Source organism: Marmota marmota, unplaced genomic scaffold (assembly GCF_001458135.2).
Source record: "Marmota marmota marmota unplaced genomic scaffold, marMar, whole genome shotgun sequence".
In the NCBI taxonomy this organism is placed as follows: Eukaryota; Metazoa; Chordata; class Mammalia; order Rodentia; family Sciuridae; genus Marmota; species Marmota marmota.
In genome coordinates, this window is record NW_026000037.1 from 6,571,718 (window position 1) to 6,594,763 (window position 23,046).

A 23,046-nucleotide genomic window follows, 5' to 3' on the forward strand; every position below is an offset into this window, starting at 1 on the left:
TAGAAAATATAGAAGGCATCGAAAAATTTCTAAAGTCATGCCCAAAATAAATCAGGATGATATACACAATTTATACAGATCAATTTCAAGCAAGGAAATAGAGGACGCCATCAGAAGCCTACAATTCAAGAAAAGCCCAGGACCAGATAAATGCCCAGATAAGCTCACAGACCTTTAAAGAAGAACTAACACCAGTATTCCTCAAATTATGTCATAAAATAGAAAAAGAGGGAACGCTTCCAAACACATATGGGGCCAATATCACCCTGAGTACAAAACCAAAGACACATCAAAGAAAGAAGACTTCAGACCAATGTCTTTTATGAACATAGATATAAAAATTCTCAATAGAATTCTGGCAAATTGAATACAAAAACATATCAAAAAGATAGTGTGCCAAGATCAAGTGGGGTTCATCCCAGGGACACAAGGTTGGTTCAATATACGGAAATCAATAAATGTAATTAATCACATCAATAGACTCAAAGATAAAAATCATATGATCATCTCAACAGATGCAGAGAAAACGTCTGACAAAATACAGCACCCAGTCATGTTCAAAACACTAGAAAAACTAGGGATATCAGGAACATATCTCAACATCATAAAAGCTATCTATGCTAAGCCCCAGGCCAACATCATTTTAAATGGAGAAAAAGTGAAAGCATTCCCTCCAAAACCTGGAATGAGACAGGGATGCCCTCTTTTACCACTTCTATTTAACATAGTTCTTAAAACTTTAGCCAGTGCAATTAGACAGACAAAAGAAACTAAAGGGATACAGATAGGAAAAGAAGAACTCAAATTATCACTATTTGCTGACAATATGATTCTATACCTAGAAGACCCAAAAAATACCACCAGAAATCTTGTAGAACTAATAAGAAAATTCAGCAAAGTAGCAGGATACAAAATCAACACCCATAAATCAAAGGCATTTTTGAAGATAAGTGACAAATCCTCAGAAAGAGAAACTAGGAAAACCACCCCATTTACAATAGCCTAAAAACAAAAAACAAACAAACAAATAAAATACTTGGAAATCAACTTAACAAAAGAAGCGAAAGACCTCTACAATAAAAATTACGGAATGCTAAAGAAAGAAATTAAAGAAGACCTTAGAAGATGAAAAGATCTACCTTGTTCTTGGGTAGGCAGAATATTACTATATTATATATTACTAATTAATATTAATTAATATATATTATATTACTAATTAATATTACTAAATTACTATATTACCCAAAACACTATACAGATTCAATGCAATCCCATTCAAAATCCCAATAACATTCCTCATAGAAATGGAAAAAGCAATCATGAAATTCATCTGGAAAAATAAGAGACCCAAAATAGCCAAAGATGTCCTTAGCAAGAAGAGTGAAGCTGGTGGCATCACTATTCCAGACCTTAAACTATCCTACAGAGCAACAGTAACAAAACCAGCATGGTATTGACACCAAAATAGACCTGTAGACCAATGGTACAGAATAGAGGACACAGAGACAAACCCACATAATTACAGTTCTCTCATATTAGACAAAGGCACCAAAAACATACATTAAAGAAAAGAAGCCTCTTCAACAAATGGTGCTGGGAAAACTGGAAATCCATATGTAACAAAATGAAATTAAACCTCTATCTTTCATCATGCACAAAACTCAAAGTGGATCAAGGACCTACAATTAAACCAGAGACCTTGTGCCTAATGGAAGAAAAAGTAGGCCCAAATCTCCATCATGTCAGAGTAGGCCCCAACTTCCTTAATAAGAGTTCTTTGGTGCAAGAATTAAAACCAAGAATCAATAAATGAGATGGATTCAAACTAAAAAGCTCCTTTTCAGCAGAAGAAACAATCAGTGAGGTGAATAGAGGGCCTATAGAATGGGAGCAAATCTTTCCCACAAGCACGTCAGATAGAGCACGGATTTCTAGGGTATATAAAGCACTCAAAAACCTTGACACCAAAAACAAACAAACAAACAAACAAAAAACCAAAACAACCAAATAACCCAATCAATAAATGGGTCTAGGAACTGAACAGATACTTCTCAGAATAGGATATACAATCAATCAACAAATATATGAAAAAATGTTCAACATCTCTAGCAATTAGAGAAATTTCTCTAAGATTTCGTCTTGCTCCAGTCAGAATGGCAACTATTAAGAACACAAACAATAAAAAGTGTTGACAAGGATGCGTGGAAAAAGGCACACTCACACATTGTTGGTGGGACTGCAAGTTGGTGCAGCCAATATGGAAAGCAGTATGGAAATTCCTTGGAAAACTAGGAATGGAACCACCATTTGACCCAGCTATCCCTCTCCTCGGTCTATACCCAAAGGACTTAAAAACAGCATACTACAGGGACAGAGTCACATCAATGTTTATAGCAGCACAATTCACAATAGCTAAACTGTGTAACCAACCGAGATGCCCTTTAGTAGATGAATGGATAAAGAAAATGTGGTGTGTGTGTGTATGTGTATACACACACACACAATGGAATATTACTCAGCAATAAAAGAGAATAAAATCATGGCATTTGCAGGAATGGATGAAGTTAGAAAATATAATGCTAAGTGAAATTAGCCAATCCCAAAAAACCAGATGTTTTCTCTGGTATAAGGAGGCTGATTCGTAGTAGAATTGGGAGGGGGAGCATGGGAAGGTTAGATGAACTCTAGATAGGGCAAAGCGGTGGAAGGAGAAGGGAGAGGGATGGAGGTAGAAAAGATGGTGGTAATGAGATGGACATGATTATCCTAATACATGTATAAAGACACAAATGGTGTGAACATACTTTGTATACAACCAGAGATACTAAATATTGTGCTTTATATGTGTAATATGAATTAGAATACATTCTTCTGTTATATATAACAAATTAGAATAAAAAATAAATAATTTGAAAAAAAAACAGTTTTTATTGATTTGCTATATATTCTCAAAGATTTCCTCCTGAAATTACAGAGTGTAATGAAGTCAATCATTTATATTTAAAGACTTTAGAAAATTCTTAAACATATTTTTAAACAAAGTTCTAAAACTTTTAAAATCAGTAGGTCTTTAGGTAACTGACTTATTAGTCAAACTGAAAAATTTTATTTTCATTTTTTCCCTTTACCAATCTTCACTGGTAGTCTAATGGTTAAACCTATTTGATAGAGACTTATGAAGAAACTAAGCAATGGTTGGCTTGGTGGCACATGCCTGTAATTCCAGCAGCTCCGGAGGCTAAGGAAGGAGGATTGTGAGTTCAAAGCCAGGCTCAGCAATGGAGAGGTGCTAAGCAACTCAGTGAGACTCTGTCTCTAAATAAAATACAAAAAAGGGCTAAAGATGTTGCTCAGTGGTCGAGTGCCCCTGAGTTCAATCCCTGGTACAAAACAAAAACAAAAACAAAAACCCTAAACAATGGATATGAATGATCTATATACTGAACTATTAAAAACTTTTAAAAACAGGAACTCTTCAGTCTTTAAGCAGTTTATCTGCACACAAGATATACACAATTTAATTAATTAAAATCATACACTTAAAGGTAATTCACAATTAGACTTGTCTAATATGACTAGTGGTAGTTTCTCTCTACTCTCTGTGACTGGAAATGTACCTTTGACACTACATGTGCACAGGCATTTTGTAACTATCTCTGCACAGGCTCTCCTTGAAACTTGTTCATCCAGAAAGTCTGGTCATCTCTGTTATCCAGAACAGGTGGTTCTTTCATATAGGCATTATCTTGGAATTTACAAAATAATTACATAATTGACATGTTACTCTTTGTGTAAATAATGATTACAATATTTTAGTGTCATGTGGCAAAGTGGACAAAATATTAATTTGTATTCACTAACAAGCAGACAATTCAAATCTTTTATGTGATGAACATGCTTAAAACATGTTAACCGTGTGTCTGCGACATTTGAGACACTGTGGCAAAACACACAAAGGTTCAAATCACACAAAGATGGGTGAGATTCAGTAACCTTTAGGAGGCCCATAAAGCATGCTTCAAGCAACTCGAGAGATTAAAATAAAGTGTGGGCTTAAAGTAGGTAGTACATCTGCATTTAGCTGAGAGAATACTGAAGTAGGAGGTATTTAAAATTAAAAACTGGCAGAGGAATTATGTATCTCCCAAGGAGAGACCAAAGGAAATCTTTGGAAAGGAGGGAGATGAGTGCAAGATGAAGGCAGAAAAGGGGGGAGGGGTGGGGCATACCTAGGGAAGATAGGGCCACCTCTGTGAAGGTCAAGGGGACAACAAGGCCAATGGCCTTCATGGATAAGTTACCTATTTTAATTTAAAGGCAAATGGGAAACTGCTCAAATAATGGAATCAGTGATGCACGTTACAAACTTAAAACTGACATTGTGAAAAAAAAGCGGGGTTAGAATGATAGTTTTGTCTGTCTAACCAATATAGTTACCAAGCAAGAGTCAGGGAAGGTCCAAACTGTAATGATGTCACCAATACTTGGAGAGAGAACACAGATTTTACAAAAATGGAATTTTAGGAATTTTCTACATTCATTCTTTGAACATATTTTTATTGAATGATTATAATATACCAGGTACTGTGAATAGAGTCTGGACATGTTATTTCAAAGTGGTGGTCATTCATTCAGTCTATCAGTATTTTGTTTGTTTGAACTGTATTTCAGGCACTCCAGAGTTAATGATCAGTATGTGACCTTTACTAAGTGTTGTCCATTGAGCCCCTACCTGAACTATATCCTGACCACTGTCATCAATCTAATGATAGCAGTGGTAAATGTGATGGTAGGAGGAGGTGAGGCCTTTTGGGAGGTAATTAGGGTTAGGGTTAGGGTCCTGCAGAGTCCTCAAATATGAGACTAATGACCTTATAAAGGAGGCCCTAGGGTGTTTGTATGCCTCCCTTCCATTATGTAAAGACACAGCAAAAAGGTACTCCTGTGTATCAAGAAACAGACCCTCACTAACACTGCGTCTGTCAGGGTCTTCATCCTGGACTCCTCAGAACTGTAAAGAAACAAGTTTCTGTCCTTTATGGCCTACCAGTCTATGGCATTTTGTCACAGCAGCCAAAATGGACTAAGACAATGGCAGCCTAAGGAAACAAACAAACAAACAAACAGAGCTAAAGTCAAAGCTCACACACTTTATACTTTCTATCACATAATAGCACAGTTTTAGGAAGGCATACAGATGCACAGTATTTGCAAAAGAAGTTACAAATATTAGTTAAAAATAGTTTTTGAAATAAAATGGTAATCTACTATTAGAGACACGCATTCTGAACAATGGTGTCATGAATTTGTTTTATTTTTGCCAAACCTCTGAACAAGAACAGATGGACAAAATACCTTTATTTTATTTATTTATTTTTATGTGGTGCTGAGAATTGAAGCCAGTGCCTCACACATGCCAGGAGAGTGCTCTAGAGCTGAGCTACAACAGCAGCCCCCAAACAAGAAATCTTAATATTAATTAGTTATAGTTGAATGGAGCTAAGACCCCGTGCTTGACCAATCTGTTCAAGAAGTAAAAATAAAAAAATTCTTTTCTGCCCTTTAAAGATTAAGAAAGATACAATTTTTGAATAAGAGGTGATACAAGTATCTCACATAACATAAAAGTAAAACAGTGTGAAGAGTTAGGAAAATGACAGCAAAGCCCCATTTCTCTCATCTTAAAACCTGTTTTCTATGCTCAGAAAACTAGCTGCCAACACATAAGGAACTGTCTGGCAATTCTATGACTAAGCTCAGGGCCATTGCTCAGATGGGACAGTTTCCAAAGACACTATGAATCAAAACTAGTGATCCATGAATTCCAGATTTCCATGGCATTTTTATAATAGAAGACACAATATTATTCAAGTTGAAACATGAAACATCTGAGAAAAATCTGTTGTCTCAATAAACTATTACCTGGTATAAATACCTTAAGATGTATATAAAAATTATTGGCATATGAAACATTTTAGTGAAAAACAAAGAGCTAAATCTTTGTAAAAAAGATTTTAAAATGAATACCATGAGTATATATAAACTTGGATGTATACAATTTACCTCTTGCATTCAGTATAACAGAGTGATACCAAGAACTGTAATCCCATCATATCAGCATGTCTGCTCTTCAATACAATAGCTTACTTGTAAGTCATTTCACTCTCAATTTAAAATACTTCTTGGATTTTACTTTGAATTTACATACAGAGAACACTAAACATAAAGAAAATTAAATGCCTCTATCACTCATTGAAACTTTGAGATGACTGATAACAGAAACAAATCTAAAAGTACATAGCTTAAAGGCTGGATCCACAATGAGAATTTTTTAATTTATTGTGAGAAGCTTCTATTAATTAAAAGTGATTTTTTTCAAGTGCACAATTTTAGAAATCAAATTAAGTGGTCACACATTCTTGTATAGTTGAAGGGTGTCAATTTGGAAGGTACTGTAGCAGCTCTGATGGGATTGACTGAGCAAAGGCAGAAACAATACTAGTGATGGAAAAATGAAGGGTCTGAGAGACAGTTATATGGTAGAATTGGAAAATAGAAGTTATGATACTTCCTAGTTTTTTGAATCAGGAATTGGATGGTGTCATTCACAAATACAAAGAAAAGATTCAGAAAATATGATAATAAGCTCCATTTAGAATCTGTTGTATTTCAAGTGCCTCAGAGCCACCTGGGTGAATGAGATCTCATTAACCTAAAGAACTCTAAGCTAAAAAAATTTAATGAGATCTCACCCTCACAGAGACTTTCTAAGTCACAAAAGTGTGCATGAAATGAAATGGGGCAAGTTAATTTGGCTATCATGTCACACCCATACAGAAACTTATTAAAGACTCTTTTCTATCCTCAGAGGGCACAAATATATTTTTAAGTTCTCAGAAATTATAAATTGATTGACAAGTTACATATTCTTTAAATGAAGACAGTATCTATGTCCATTACTAAGAAGACCACTCCTTAGTGGCAAAGTTATTTTTAACCAACATTTGAATAAGAAATTAATATGTACCCCTATGCAAATACTTTAGTCTACCTTTAAGACACATTCTTCACAAGTTAGTGTTAAAAGATATACACAAATGACAATCCTTTCCTTTAAAGACTTTACAAGGCAATGTAAAATTTTGAGTACGTATGACTTGGAAAATAATCATTTCACAACTCTGCTGGATATATGTTGTAAACAAATATACAGAATGAAAAGGGATCTAAAGAGAACCAGCAGTTCAATCTCAATTTAAATGACTAAGCACTGAGTAGATCCAAAAGAAGAGAAGACTGAGTATCTGCTAAAAATGAATGAGATACGTCTTCATGAAGAAGGCAAGCTTTGGCCAGATTTAAAAAGACTAAGGATAAAAGGCGAAAAGGAAGGAAGCAAAAGATCTTCCCAGAGAAATAGCAAAGTGAGCAGTTTATACATAAATGGAAGCCGGGGAGGGTCAGGTTAATGAAGGTTCTTAAGAAAATAGGCTGAAGAGTTTTATCTACTGACAGGTTATCACTAAATACTCTCAAAAGGAAAATCACAAAAGCTTCAATTAGAGATTCATAGGATTTTAATTTTTTTACACATTATCAGGCAACAAATGAAACTAATATGTTTCAGTAAGTAAAAACTTGTGTTTAAAGAGTTCTAATTTAGTTATTCTTGGCATGGTGATATAGAGCATCTCAAAACCTAAATTCTGGTAATGTCAATATGCCCATCATTCAGAATCTGTCAAACTTGAAAGCAACACCCTTTTCCCTAAAAGAAGCATCTGCTTATCCTTCTGTTCCTTCAAATCTGTGGCAGGAAAAGCAAGCATAGTTTTATGTATACAACTATGAACTGCTTAATGTTAAGCTATGGAACGCTGCCAGTAAATATTATGGCAAAGTTGCTCATGGACAACTCAACACTGAGACCTTCTAGGTTTTAGAAAACCCCAAATAGCTTTATCAATCTCAGTTTATTTTATTTCAATTTGTAATCTTTAGTCTAAGGATCTACAAGCCAAAGGAATCTTCCACACAGATGTCAAAAATCAACATATCCGTTCTCTCTTCCCCAGTCCACTCTCATTCTTGACTTACTTATTGCTGTGAATACTGTCAGACAGCCAGGCTTAGAAGCTCTCTAGATTAGCAGTTAAAAGATGTGGGTTCTAATCTGACTCTTCCATGAGCCCTGGACAAGAGAGCTTCTCAGCTTTTGGTTCAGTTTCACTTATTTTATAATTATTTTAAATATTATTTTATAATTTAACAGTGGAGTTAAATTAGATGATCATTAAGTTTCTGTCTTGCAACAAAATTCCAGGATATTTTCCCTTGACCTTAAGCCTAATAGCACCAAAGTTCCACCCATTTTCCTGTACAGAACCTTTCATATGCATTTTTATTTTCTATTTCCATTATCATTACATGATTACAAGTTTTTATGAGCCACTTTTCTTACTATCTTACTTTTAGGATCTCTACATTCTGATTTAGCCTAGATGTGCCACAAGTCTTGTGTCTTTGTTTTTCCTTCCATTCTTTTCTGTGCCTCAAATGTGGAATTGAGTTGATTACACAATTCCATGACCCGTTATCATTATTAGCTATAAAAGACTATTATCGTTTATTCTTATTTTATAATCCTCTCAAATTTCTCTCCATTTGTTAAATTCCCATTAAATATATGGTAATATCCTTGCCTATATTACATGCCTGGGTAAAACACATGTTACATACATGTTTTTATGAGACATATATCTCCACATATAAAATTACTTTTTATGTTGACATAACTATATCTTTACACATGAACACTTGTTTCTAAATAATTTTTTTCCAAAGAGACATTATTACACTTTCTTAACCATTCCTTTAGTGATGAATACCTAGGCTGCCTTCAATTTCCCGCTTCTACAGATAGTGTCACTCTGCAGAGACAATGACTAGCTTGAAGTTGTGGTACATAATTTCTGGAAATGTTTTTATTTTTTTCTTTTATAGATACAAGTATACACAAAATACACATTGCATTCTTTTACTATATATATATTGAAAATAAATCTCTCTATATATATTGTTAAAATATATATCCATAATCAATACACATAATTGTTTAAGCCATTTGAAATCTATATAAATCATATCATACTATATAGTCTTTTGCACTGTGTTTTTACACTCTATTTTATATTTTTGATACTGATGGTTGAATATGAAGAGTTACATGTTAAATATCCCTAATCCAAAAGTCTGACATTTGAAATGCTCCAAAATCTGAACCTGAGCACTAACATGATACCACAAATGGGAGATTTCACACCTGGCTTCATGTGACAGGCCACAGTAAAAATGCAAGTGAACTAAAAGTACTATATGAATTACCTTCAGGCTATGGAGATTAAAGTCTATATGAAACAAGTGAGTTTTTTGTTTAGACCTGGGGTCCAACCCCAAAATATCTCATAATACATATGCAAATTTTACAAAATTTGAAAAGAAATCCCAAATCTGTAATACTTCTAGTGCCATGCAGTATGGATGAGGGACACTCAACCTGTATCACATTGTTTCAACTTGCATTTTCCTGACTGCTGTGATTTTTGAAATGTTTGCTCACTTTCTCTGCTCAATGTTCTATGTGTTTTTATTTATTTTTACTGCTGCTTAATATGTCCACAATACTAATCTGTTGTCAGTTATGTGCATTATGAATGTCTTCTATCAGACTGTGGTTTGCCTTTTCATTTGATTGATACTATTCTTTGTAACAACTTTTACATTTTAACATAGTCAAATACATCAATCTTTTCCTCTTTGACTTGTATTTAAATCGTATTAAGACATACTTTCCTGGGCTGGGGTTGTAGCTCAGTGGTAGAGTGCTTGCCCTGCATGTGTGAGGCACTGGGTTTGATCCTCAGCACCACATAAAAATAAATAAGTAAAAATAAAAGTACTGTGTTCACCTACAACTAAAAAAAATTAAAAAAAAAGAAATATTTTCCTATATGCAATGTATACCTACATTGAAACAAAAAACACCATGTTACTTCTTTAATATGTATAAACTTTATGTTTATATGGACTGGTTCAAAAATAAATATAATTAAAAAGTTTTTTGTTTTGTCTTTAAAATAAATACTTCTCTAGCAAAATGTTAAAGAAAGATTTTTGGATATTTAAAAATAAAATCTGTGAAGTTTTGCTTCTCACATTTAGGTATTTATTCCACAAAATCAAATAAATACAAAATGTGAAAGGCAAGATTTTATCAATTTTTCTCATCAATAACAACCATTCCTAACATTATTCTTTCCCTACTGATTTACAATGCCAGTGCTGTTATATACCAACCTTCTACATGTACTTTATATTTCATTATATTTGCAAAACTCACACTTAGAAATAACTTGCATTTTATTCCTCTACACAAGGATCCTGGTTAGGATTACATTATCAAACCTGCCTCTCTACACATACATAACTGACATAACTGCACATTTGAAAACACTAGATGATTACACTGATTTCAATCATAAGGATTTGAAAATACATTCTCATTAAAGAATTAAATTTTCTTACCCACGTACGGGAGTTCTACATTTTCTATTTAGTTCTTTGGCATATCTTCTATTTCTTTGTCAATATTTTTCATTTCTTCGTTGGGAATTTCTATTTTTTCCATTTGTTTTAACTTGTTTATAACTGCTCACTGATACATTTTCATTATGGCTGTTAAAAAATCTTTGTCAAATAGTTCTAGTATCTGTCATCTAGGAGTTGGTTCTAATAGATTATCTTTTTCATTCAAGTTGAGTTATTCTTGAATCGTTAAGAGATGAATAATTTTTAGTAGAAACTTAAGTATTTTTAGTATTATGAGACTGAATATTACTTAAGCCTGTTTTGACTGACTTCCTGTGACTCTGTTCTTTTAGAGGGAAAGGAGGTGGCCTTGTTTCGGCCTCCCAACTACGCCTCCGCTGACATGGGTATATAGGTGGGTCCACAGTTTGCTCCTGTATCATCTGGCTGCTGTGGACAGTTATTTTCTAAAACTTGTCATGCTAGGTTGCCCCTCTCCAGCCTTTGGCTTGAGAGAGCAGGTCTCTGGGGGAGCTTTTATTTGGTCTGCACTTGGTATTGCCAGAGTTCTAGTTTCTTCAGTTCCAAGTCTTATGTATAGGAGGCAAAAAAGAAAAACAAAATAGGCATCATGCCTTGGCTCCTGAGGTACTTTCCTGACCTTTTTGTGTTGTTGTTCTTTCTCCATCTTTTAGTCTTGATTCCAAGGTTTTTAGTTGTACTTCCCAGAAGGAATAGGAAAAAGTACTGCTCCACTTTCCTTCCCACTGTTGTTTTGTTTTGGTTTGTTACTGGGGACTGAATCCAGGTGCACTCTACATCCCAAGCCCTTACTATATATTTTTTTTTTAGTTGTTGATAGTCCTTTATTTTATGTGGTGCTGAGAATCGAACCCAGTGCCTCACACATGCCAGGCAAGTGTGCTACCGCTGAGCCATAGCCACAGCCCCCCTATTTTTAATTTTTTTAAAAATTTTGATACTACTAACCTGCTGAGACTGACCTCAAACTTGTGATCCTCCTGCCTCAGTCTGCCAAGCTCCTGGGATTACAGGCATGTATCACCATGCCCAGCATACCCCAGCATATCTGGTATGCCCACAGTTTTTTAAATAAAATTCTGTACTATAATTAAAATTCTACTTAAATTGTATCTTCCTTCTTTAGTTGATGGGTATTGTTGCTCGTTCTACTCAGACCATGTATAAGCAAAATGTTATTCACATATTCCTTAGGTTGGTATCTTGCCTAAACATCCTGTCAGAAAATTAAGTACTTCTCCTAACCATGATACCTCTTAATGCCATAAAAGTCATCTTGCAAAGGTTGTAGATAGAGGTAGACAGGAGGACCGCAGCCACGTTTGGGAACTGCTACAGTTCCTATCAGTGTGGTTCTGCTTCTGGCCTCTCCAAGTCTGTCCAGTTTGTCCATCCTTACGCCAACAACACTGTATTCCTTTTGCTTTATATTAAGTCTTGATATTTGGCTTTGGAAGTCCCCCTAATTTATTATTCCTCTTGAAAAGCATCTTGTATATTTTTAACCTTTCACATAACTATATAAATTTTAAAATCAGCTTTCCACATTCTACAGAAATCCTACTGTTTTTGACTGGAAATTCATTGAACACAGGAATAATATTAAGCTTGTGCACAAATGTGCTTTTGATTTCCAAACATATGGTAATTATCTACATTTTTTTCTGTTATTGATTTATAACTTACTAGTATTGTCATAAGAAACTGTGGTTTATGTTAATTCCGTCCTTCAAAAATTGTTAAGAATTATGTTTACAGTCCAGAATGAGATCATTTTTTAAAAAAATGTTTTGTAGGGATATAAAAGGGAAGTGGGTTCTAAAGTGTCCTTGTCAAAATCACAATGACCTCTGTACTGAGTTGAATAGTACCCTCTCCATGTGGCCCAAATACATGTTGACCTAAAAACTTATTTGGAAATACAGAGAAAGTTTATTTGGAGATATGATTAAAAGGGAAGCGGGTTCTAAAGTGTCCTTGTCAAAATCACAGTGACCTCTGTATTGAGTTGAATAGTGCCTTCTACAACTAGCCCAAATACATGTTGACCTAAAGCTTATTTGGAAATACAGAAAAAGCTTATGTGGAGATATGATTAAGTTAAGGATCATTTTGGATTTAAGTGGGTTCTAAAACAATGACTAGTGTCCTCACAAGAAGAGAAGACACACAAAGAGACACAGAAAATAAGCTCATGTGAAGAAAAACTGGCAGAGATAGGTGCCGTGCTGCCATGAGCCAAGGAAGGCCGGGGCCTCAGAAAGCTGGGCGAGGCACGGAAAGTTTCCCCTCGGGAGCACCTGGCTGCAGTGTCAAGGAAATGCTGCAAGCTCCAGCCAGGTGCTCCTCAGGAAGAACCTTCCCATGACTCGATGCTGCTGCCTCGATTTCACATTTGTAGTCTTCAGAATTAGAAGGTAGTCTGGGAGCATACTTTTCTATTATTTTTCGTCACTGTGTTTGTAGTAGTTTGCCTGGAATGCTGCTATAACCTCCATGTTGCCAACCTCAGTGGTCAGTGCGTAGACCTCATCCCTCTATCACTGGCTTGATTTAATTGATGGCCACTCCTTCCTCCTTCCCTTGGCTGTTAGGACACTGTACTTCCTACTTTTCCTCCTAACTCACTGTTTTTTCCTCAGCTTCTTTTGCTGATTCCTACTCTTTTCCCTTCTCAATATTAAGTATTTTTAAGTCAGAGTTCTCTTTATCATATTTATACCCTAGATGATCCATTCTAGATTTATGGCTTTAAACACTATTCTTATGTTCATCGTCAAAAATCCATATCTCCAGTCTGAAATGTTTACTTGAACGACTTACTTGCTCACTGGATATATTCACTGGAATCTCCAACAGTCACTGAAAACTCACTCTTGCCCAAACACCACCCCCACCTCACCAATTTGGCCCCTGCAGACTTCCCAGTCCATGGCATTATCATTTTTCCAGTTGCTCAAGAGAAAATCTTGGAGTCCTCTTTATCTGTCCCTGTTGCCTCCAGACAAATTATCAAAGAAACTTCTTGAATCTTTAATACAAAACACTAAAAAACATAAAAACCAATCACATTTCCCACTAACCTCCCTCAGGGTCCTCCTGGTCAATAGGATCTTTTGCCTGGGTTACTGCAACAGCCTTCTCCTTGCTCCTCTTGTTATCAATTTTACCTTTCTACAGTCTACTTTCAAAACGGCAGCCAGAGTGATATCTTACCAAAATAGAAGATCTGTCAATCCTCCTATTAAAAACCACTCTTATTTTTCCACAGCAAAACCCAAAGTCCTTATAATGGCCTACAGGGCTCCATATCATCTTGTGCCCTCTCTTCACAACCTGTGTGACTTCATCTTTGGTTATTCTCCTCCTTGCTCACTCTGTTCCAGGTATACCAGGAAAGACTGTACAAGTGGCCACAAATTTTACTTCTCCACATTCCCAACTTTTCAATATGACACTGAAAATCCTCCTATCGAGAGGGGGATCTACTTGCCCATCCTTTGAGTTGGTTAGTCAGGTGACCTTCTTTGCTATGCGGTATTAACAAACATAATTCAAGAGAGCCTTGAGAAGTATTTACATATTGTGATTTGTTCTCCTGCTTTTCTTGAGAACCTTGTCATGCCAAGAAAAGAAGGACTTTTCTCACGACCTCAGGGAAATCTGCCAATTGCAGACAGACTGACCATCACTATTGACTATCTAACCATCCTGCTAGAAGATAGCTGGAGACACACAGACAAATTCAGTAGATCTCGGCTGAGTAGACTCAGACAAGAAAATCTGCTCTGATGGTCCCCAAAATAATATTCTAAATAAATCAATGTGTTGAGTCATAACAGTTTAAAATGGTTTGTTAATCAGCAACAGATAGCGGAGAGAGCTCACTTCCTTCCTGTTCTTCCTTGCTGTTCAATCCTGCCTTTGCAACGGCTTTGTCTTTACTTGGAACCCTGTCCCTATGTTATAAATCTGGTTTATCAACATCATCACATCTTTGTTCAAATCAATCACAACCTCTCAGTAAGGACTACTCCAAATCTTTAAAATGCCACCCCACCATTATCCTAGCACTCCAGTAACCCCACCCTGATCTTTTATTTGTTTTCCGTATTCCTTTGGCCTTTTAGCTTATTTTACTTGAACACTGTATTTGTTCATTGTTTGCCTGCTCCTGCTAAAAGTAAGTTTCAAAAAGAGAAAGGTATTTATTATAAATTGATGTACCCAGGTATCAAGATCAAACCCTGTACATAGTCAATGCTTGCTAAATAATTATTGAGTAAATGAATGAATTCAATGTTCTAGAGATGCCTATTAGATCAATTTGTTGATCACATTCTATTCTTAATTGTTTTCTGTTTATTTTATTTATCAATGACATGGAGTTGAAATCTTTACAAGGATTATGTCCACCGCCTTGTATTTGTCAGTTTTTGCTTTAACATTAGTATTTTTACTATACAGCCATTTTGAAAGGAAGTTTAAAAAAATTATAACAAAACATTCAACCAAGATGACCTTTATTTTAAATGTCCTAAATAGGTTTCACTTTATAAATATTAGTAATCAAAATATTATTTAACAGTAGCATTAAAATAATAACCAAGACTAATTTTGGGTTGTTTATCATTTACTTAATATTCTAGTGCTGTACTAATCCTAAATATTAATAGAATAGAATAGAACAGACAGCCTTCAAAAGTTATTCTAAGAATGATACAGAAATATCAGTGGATAGAAAATAAGAATTCAAGAAATAAATATAGCACATTCATTTAATATTATACTACATAACATTAAGAATGATAACATTATATCCAGCACTAAAAAAAGAATGATAATACTAATATGATCCTCATATATCAATAAGTGAAAAAGGCTATTCAACAGTGTTTATATTATCCTTTTACTAAATATTTAAGTACACACACAAACCTAAACTTAAAAAGTTAACAAGTTATTTTAAATAATAAAATCATGAGATTTTTATTTCCTTTTGTGTTATATCATAGTTGTATAACAGTGTATCTTGTTTTTGTCCCAGATTCTAGGTCCCTGGTATTTCCTGAGCATCAGAAATATTTTTGTTATTTGTGCTGAACCTCTCGGACCATATCTATGTTCATGCTAATTGGATAACTTGTGGCAGGCCCCCAGAACCAGACTGGTTGTGGTGGCAAAACTGACCACAGGAACAGAGGGTTAGGGCTTTGAGGTCCAACCTCCTGATCTCCAGGGAGGGGAGTGGGGCTACAGAACTGATTCAATAATGCGATTAATGATCTAATCAGTGATATGCATGTAATAAACTTTAGTGAAAATTCTGAACACAGAGGCGTGGGTGAACTTCCTGTTTGGTGAACACACTGTCACATCGTGGTGCTAGTAGGATGACACATCTTGCTTCCATAAGCATAGGACATGGAAGTTCTACATTGGGGACCTTCTCAAATCTTACCCTATAGGTGTCTTCTTTGGGTGGGCCCAGTTTATATCCTTTATAATTAAAATGTAATCATAAGTATAATGCTGTTCTAAGTCCTGTGAGTCATTCCAGAGAGTTACTGAGCCAGAGCAGATGAGGGAAATGTCCACATTTGCAGCCTGTTGGTTTGAAGTGAGATGACCTGGGAGGTCCCCAAACTGGTGGTATCTGAATGAGGGTAACCCTAATGGGGACTACTGTGCCCTAAATCTGTGGAATCCATACTAACTCTGGGTAGTTAATGTGAGAATCACATTGTAATTTGACATAATCTACTATCTAGAGTATTTTATAATAATAGAGTTTATACTGGTTTCATAATTTTTTAAAAAATTTTTTTAGATATTGATAAACCTTTATTTTATTCATTTATTTATATGCAGTGCTGAGAATCAAACCCTGTGCCTCACACATGCTAGGTAAGCGCTCTGAGCCATAATTGAGCCACAACTCCAATCCATGGTTTCATAATTTAAAAAACAATTTCCATCTTGAAGACAGTAAGATCTTGTAATTAAATAAACCATTGTTATTTTAAGCTACAAAATCAGTAACAGCTAGAGAAATAAAGTGAATCATGTAAAAGCCACAAGTAAAATGTCTAGGGAAATAGAAAGTAAATATCTTATATTAAATTTGAAAGTTGACAAAGGCAATAAGATCAAAATATAAAAAGCTGTAAATAAAATTTTGAAAAAATAAAAGATTCTGTTTTTAGAAAACAATATCTTATTTTGTGGGGTAAAACACATGCTTGTATTTTGAAAGCCATAATGAAATAGTTTATTTAACAAACCATAATTTATATTACATTATTAAAACATTAAAGATATTTTCAAATGAATATTCAAGAACAAATCTTACATGATTGTACTTCTGAATTTTAAGTATTAGGACTAGGAGAAATGAAAGTGAAATTATTTTTTTAGTTATTTGGAGATTTGCCCGTGAAAACTATTAAATGCAATGATTATTAAACAAATGAATACTAAATATACAAACAGTATTAAATTGTATAATTGGGGGGGATCCTGGGGATTGAACTCAGGGACCCCCAACCACTGAGCCACATCCCTAGCCCTATTTTGTATTTTATTTAGAGGCAGGATCTCACTGAGTTGGTTAGCACCTTGCTATTGTTGAGGTTGGCTTTAAACCCACGATCCTCCTGCCTCAGCCTTTCATACCACTGGGATTACAGGCATATGCCATCAGGCCTGGCTCTAAATTGTGCAATTTTAAAAAATCCCATACAGATGGCCCCTATTTATGATGGCTTGACATTATAAAGGTCTGAAACAGAGACATATTCATTAGAAACCGTACTTTGAATTTTGATCTTTTGGGGGCTATTGACAGGTGTCTGGTACTCTTACGAGGCTGGATGGAAGCACAGAGTTACAGCCCTAAGTCAGCCAAGTAATCACGCAGATTAACAGTGGGCTCTCTATAATGTAGTGTGCTATGGTGTTGGTAGGCTGGTACGTTAAATGCATTACTGATTTACAGTATTTTCAACTTAAGGTGGTTTTATTGGGACACGACCCACCATAAGTCAAGGAGCATCTGTGCTGGCTGCCTTCTACTTCCCTTCCCTGGCTCACTCCCCACTCCTCTACTGGTGGTGCTCCTTGGTACTACCTACTAGAGAAACAGCAGATGTGGGAACTGCACAGGAGTCCACAGAAAGACAGGAAGTAGTGTTCTGTGTGTAAAAATATTTTCTTAAAGGAACTAGTTTTCTTCTGTTATCACACCCCTTCACGTGTATGCTATAATTATTTCCTGACTAACCATCTTGATTTTAGTCTCTTCCTGTCCCACATGATCAGATATATAAGAAGCTACTGACAGATACTTAATAAAAGGAAAAAAAAGAACCCATAAGCAAATTATGGTATCACGAGCTCCTGTAAAAAAAAGTAATTACTAATAAAATAACAAAATTCAGTTTGGAAGATACCTAAGTTGTGTTCGGAGTTGCTCAGTTTCCACACTTTGTTCGGATAATGCTTTCAGATAGTGTTGGTTACTCTGTCACAGGAAAAGAAGAAAGACAATCAGTATTAGAACATTTAAGAACTATTTTTAAAGATTAACCATAAGGAATATAAGTAGAAAAAAAATGAAATGAGAATGATTATGTATTTTGAGGGTGAATCACATCCGTGGTTGTCTTTCCTCATCTTTACTTCAATGGACACTTGATTCGGTTCAGACAGCCTGATCTGCGTTTCTGTCTTCACTTGATCTGGAAACCTGGTCCTCTTTTGCTCATCTACCTGTGAAGCCTACACATGTAGAACCAGCGTTCCGCCCGACATGACTAAAGGTATTGGTGTATCAGTAACCCAAGTCCCCTTGGCCCGCGGGTGGGAAACCTGAGCCTGTGTTCTTCACTGGCTTTCAGATTTCATTAGTGGTATTAAGTTTCAGCCACAGAGTTAACTCGCTCAATTTCCAAAGTCCTTTATTAGCTTCCTTCTCTTCCCCACTACCTTGCTGGTGTTATTTGGTATTATCTCCTAAATAAACAACATGATTTAGAACAAAAATGATCAAGTAAAAACTATAGCAAAATAAAAAGCTTCTGTATAGCAAAGGAAATACTAAGTAGGTTGAAAAGGCAACCCGTGGGCTGGGAAAAAATATCTGCAAATGTCACCTCAAACAAAGAAGTAATCTCTAAAATACTCTAGGAACTTTTATAATTCAATAGTAAAAAACAAACAACTTGATTTTAAAATGGGCTAAGTATTCTTTTTTCAGCCTATGTGTGTGTCCTTAAATATAAAGTGAATTTCTTGTACATAGCATATAATTTTTTTTTTAATCCATTGGGTCACTTTTCACTGAGGAGTTTAACCTATTTACATTTAAAGTAGTTGTTGATAGGAAAGGATTTAATACTGCCATTTTGTTGGCTGTTTTCAGTTAATCTTACAGTTCTTTTGTCTTTTTTTATTATTATCTTCCTTTTTGATACTTTCTGTTAATATCCTGATTATTTTCTCTTTCTTTTTTTTTTTTATTGGTATGAAACTACACAGGCCACCTGGCAGCGCTGAATACAACACTGCTGTATTCAGCTAGGACTACTGGTTGTATGTGTGTGGAGGTTGGAGGTGAGGGGGTACCTCATATTAATGCATTTTAAACTGATAACTAATTTCAATTGCATATAAAGACCATTATATTTAGCTTCTCTTTCCCACATTTGTTATTTTTGTTACAATTCACATCTATTCATATTATGTATCTTCTAACATATTTGTACTACTTTTGCCTTTTAACTTTTATATCAGAATTAAAAATGATTTACTCACTACCACTAGAGTAAAACAGTATTCTTTATATCCCTTTGCTAACACGTTTCACACTTTCTTATGTTATTGTGTAGCTGTTTAACATCCTTTCCTTTCAACTTAAAGAATTCCCTTTGCCATTTCTTAATAAGATGGATCTAGTGATAAACTCCCTTATTTTTTTTGTTTCTCTTTCATTTTGAAGAAGAGTTTAGCTGACTATAGAATTATTGTTTGGCAGTGATCTTCTTTCAGTACTCTGAAAATATCATCCCACTCCCTTCTGGTCTGCAAGGTTTCTGCTAAAAAATCTTCTATTTGTTATTTTGTGGGTTCCCTTTTATGGCTAAGTTGCTTTTCTCTTGCAACTTTCAAAATATGCTGGCTTTCAAAATTTGACTATAATGTGTCTGGATGTAAATTTCTTTGGATTTGTCTTATGTAGTGTCCCCTGGATTTGTTGGACATAAATATCTGTTTCCTTATTATGACTTGGGATGTTTCCAGCCACTGTATCTTTGAGTCACTTTCTGGTCCTTTTTTTTTTCTTGTTTTTGAACTTCCATAATGTATATATTGGTCTACTTAATGGGATTCCTTAAATTTTTCTTCACTTTTTATTGTTGTTGTTGCTGTTCTTGATTTCACTAATTTGTTTTTCAGTTCTCGCATTCTTTCTTCCTCTTGACTTAGCCTTCTATGGAAACTTAAGTGAAGTTTTCAAGTTCAGTGTACTGTGTTCTTTAGCTCTTTGATTTCTATTTAGTATTTTTATATATTTTCTCTTTGTTGAAATTCCCATATTGCTCATACTTTGTTCTCTTGACTTTGGTGAACAAATTAATAAGAGTTACTTTTAATCCTCTATCAGGTAAACCACAACCTTTTTTCAGCAAGACTGATTTCTGGAGATTTATCTGTTCCTTTATTTGAAACATCTTTGGCTGGTTATTTTTCTGAGTCTATTTTGGTGTTTGTGTCGTAGAGAAAGCAGATAATCCTCATAGTATTTACAGAATTGCCTTTTATAATAGAAGACCACACCAATCAGTCAACCAGAGATTTGGGAGGCCTTTACCAATTCTTTTCCTCCCCAGGGAGATGGTGGGTGGCAGCTGTGATTTTGTTGTCCTTCTCTACGCTAAACTGGGAGTGTGCAGAGAGCTATGACCTATAAATTCCCAAGCCCCCTTCTCCACTCTTCCTTGCTTGGCTAGACTGTGGTGGACTGAACAGAGCCTAAGACTGGCAAGACAGACTAGCTCTCTGGAAAACCTTTGAGAAGCTGGGGAGTTAGACACACAGATCTCTTTCTTGCTTCAGGGGGAAGCTGAAAGCTGGTTTTCCATTCACTTGCTCTATAGTGAGCAAGGAATAGGATCACGGAACCTTGTCAGTCCCAGTCAGTGCCTGCATCCTCCTGTGGGAAGCTAGACTGCTGGATCTGTTAGAGCTCCAAAGGTGGGAGGATGAAAGGCTGTCTGGAGCCCCTTCAGAAAAGTTGGGGCTCTTAATGTGCATACCAAACTCTTACTTCCTCTGGATGCTGGTAGGAGTTAGGGGGTCCTTTTTAGATAGCGTGGTGCTTCATTTGAAGCAGAGTCTCCAGTAAGAGTCCAAATCCCCCTCCTGTGGTCCAGGAGTTTGGTTTCACATTTTCCTGGGATGCAAGAGCCTTTGAATTAATTTCTGATTTCTCACAAAAGAAATTTGTCCATGAATAATTATTCAATCAGTGTTTGTGGGGAGAAAGAAGGGTCCAGTTTTCCCTCCTCTGCCATGCTGCCCCAGTTTTATTCACTACACACACATTAATTCATTATACATCTCTAGGAACCTACTCATTTTTAATGAGTTTATTCATGTAATCAGAAAACAATTTTTAATGGAAACGGCTTGATATTTATTTATTTATTGGCAGTGCTGGGGATTAAACTCAGGGCCTCACACATAGTAGGCAAGTACTTCACCACTGAGCCATATCCCCAACCCCTAAACTGCTTGATTTTTTAGAGGAAATTTTCTTCAAATTTGATCTTGACTCAAACTGGCTCCTCTGACTATGCTCTGAGTGCTCTCTGGGATATGCACCATCTTTACGGGCACTTAAGGCTGTTCCTTTTATACTTAGTAGTCTTGTTTGACATTTATATATATATTAAAAAAAACTCATTTGAAAATTTCCCAACCATTTTCCTTTATTTTAACCAACTACAAAAGTTTTTCTTTCCTTTTTTTTTCTGGTTTTAGTCCTGAGGATTGGACCCATGGAGTTGCATATGCTAAGCAGATTCTTTACCACTGAGGTTACAACCAGCCCCTACTTTGGTTTTTATAACACTTTCCTTTATCCATCTTGCCACTCCTTTATCATTATCACTTTATTTACTCAGAGCTTTGGCCTGACACCATGAATTCTTCTGCCTTAGATTTTAGGTATTCCTTATCTGTAATCAAACACCCATTCTCCATGGCTTCCTTTCATCAAAATCATTTTGGGCTATTTCTAATAAAGTAGGGTCTGTATGGTATATAAGGTACCAAAGGATTATATAATTCCCATGGGTCTAGGAGATACACCAAAAGAAATTACAAATAATTGTGAGTAGGTTAGAGTATTAATTTCCTACAGAAATATATTTTTAAAAATACTCTTTTTAGTTTCAAGAATCACTAATCATTTTGTTTAGAGTACATCATGAGCATTTTAAAACTCTAGACATATATTGTTAAAAGTTCTAAGTGACTAGAATTCTAATGTTAGTATAAGTAGAACAGGGAGATGTTTGTTGAATAAATTTTATATGTTTCAAGGAGAAAAAATTTTAAAGTAGAATAAAACTGGATAACTTACTTTTGATGATGCAACTCTACTCTTAAACAAGGACATTTTTATTGAATACTAACAAGAATCAGCAAAGTAAATAAGCAAGAGTGAAGAAAGGAAGGAGCGAGATGACCTGGCATGTCATCATTCTATTACTCAACAATAGAGACAAGTAAAATTCTGAGAAGAAAAGAAAACAAAAGGCAAGTAGGACAACAAAAAGGTAAAGAATGCAACTGGAAGAACTATTTATATTTGTTGTAGGAGACTGCAGAGAAACTTAGGTATATCCAAGTTAGTACTGATAATTAATTGACACATGGTTCTTGGTTTCCTATTTTTTTGAAGAAAATGAGCAATTCATTCATTCAACAAAGAAGTGTACTCTCCTTGTCATATACCTGGTGTTAGATGCACTACAATGCATAAAGTATACAGTCTACTCATGAAAGTTCAGGTCTAGATTACTGATCTTAGGAGATCTTACCAAGGACACTAAGAGGGTCTTCAGATTAGGAATATTTCAGATACTGTGAACTATGTCATATGATTGAAAGTATAAGAGAAAGATAAAAAAAATACTGTCTACCTATTTTAATGTCATGAATGTTTTGTGGTTTTTTATTTAAATCAGCATAAATAAATATGAATATTTACATGACAATTTCCAGTTTATATCAACAAGTACAGTAAAATGGATCTTTCACTTACCATTTCTGCACTCTCTTTACCAACATTGAGTTGCGTAGTTAGCTGTTGAAATCTGGTCAGCTGATCCTAGTGGGAAGGTAGGAAGA

The 23,046-nt window shown here is 35.2% G+C and overlaps 1 protein-coding gene across 4 annotated transcripts in view; it reads right to left on the reverse strand.

Moving 5' to 3' along the window:
- Sclt1 (sodium channel and clathrin linker 1) overlaps positions 1–23,046 on the reverse strand; it is a 156,526-nt gene that overhangs the window by 81,045 nt on the left and 52,435 nt on the right. For all 4 annotated transcript variants that reach the window (XR_007350836.1, XM_048812058.1, XM_048812056.1 and 1 more), the window contains exons 8-9: positions 22,961–23,026; positions 18,081–18,151 (exon numbers count right to left, since the gene is read on the reverse strand). Coding sequence is in view for 3 of the 4 variants with exons in the window: in XM_048812058.1 (XP_048668015.1) it covers positions 18,081–18,151; positions 22,961–23,026 (137 nt within the window). In the remaining variant the exon portion in view is untranslated. The remainder of the gene's footprint in view (positions 1–18,080; positions 18,152–22,960; positions 23,027–23,046) is intronic.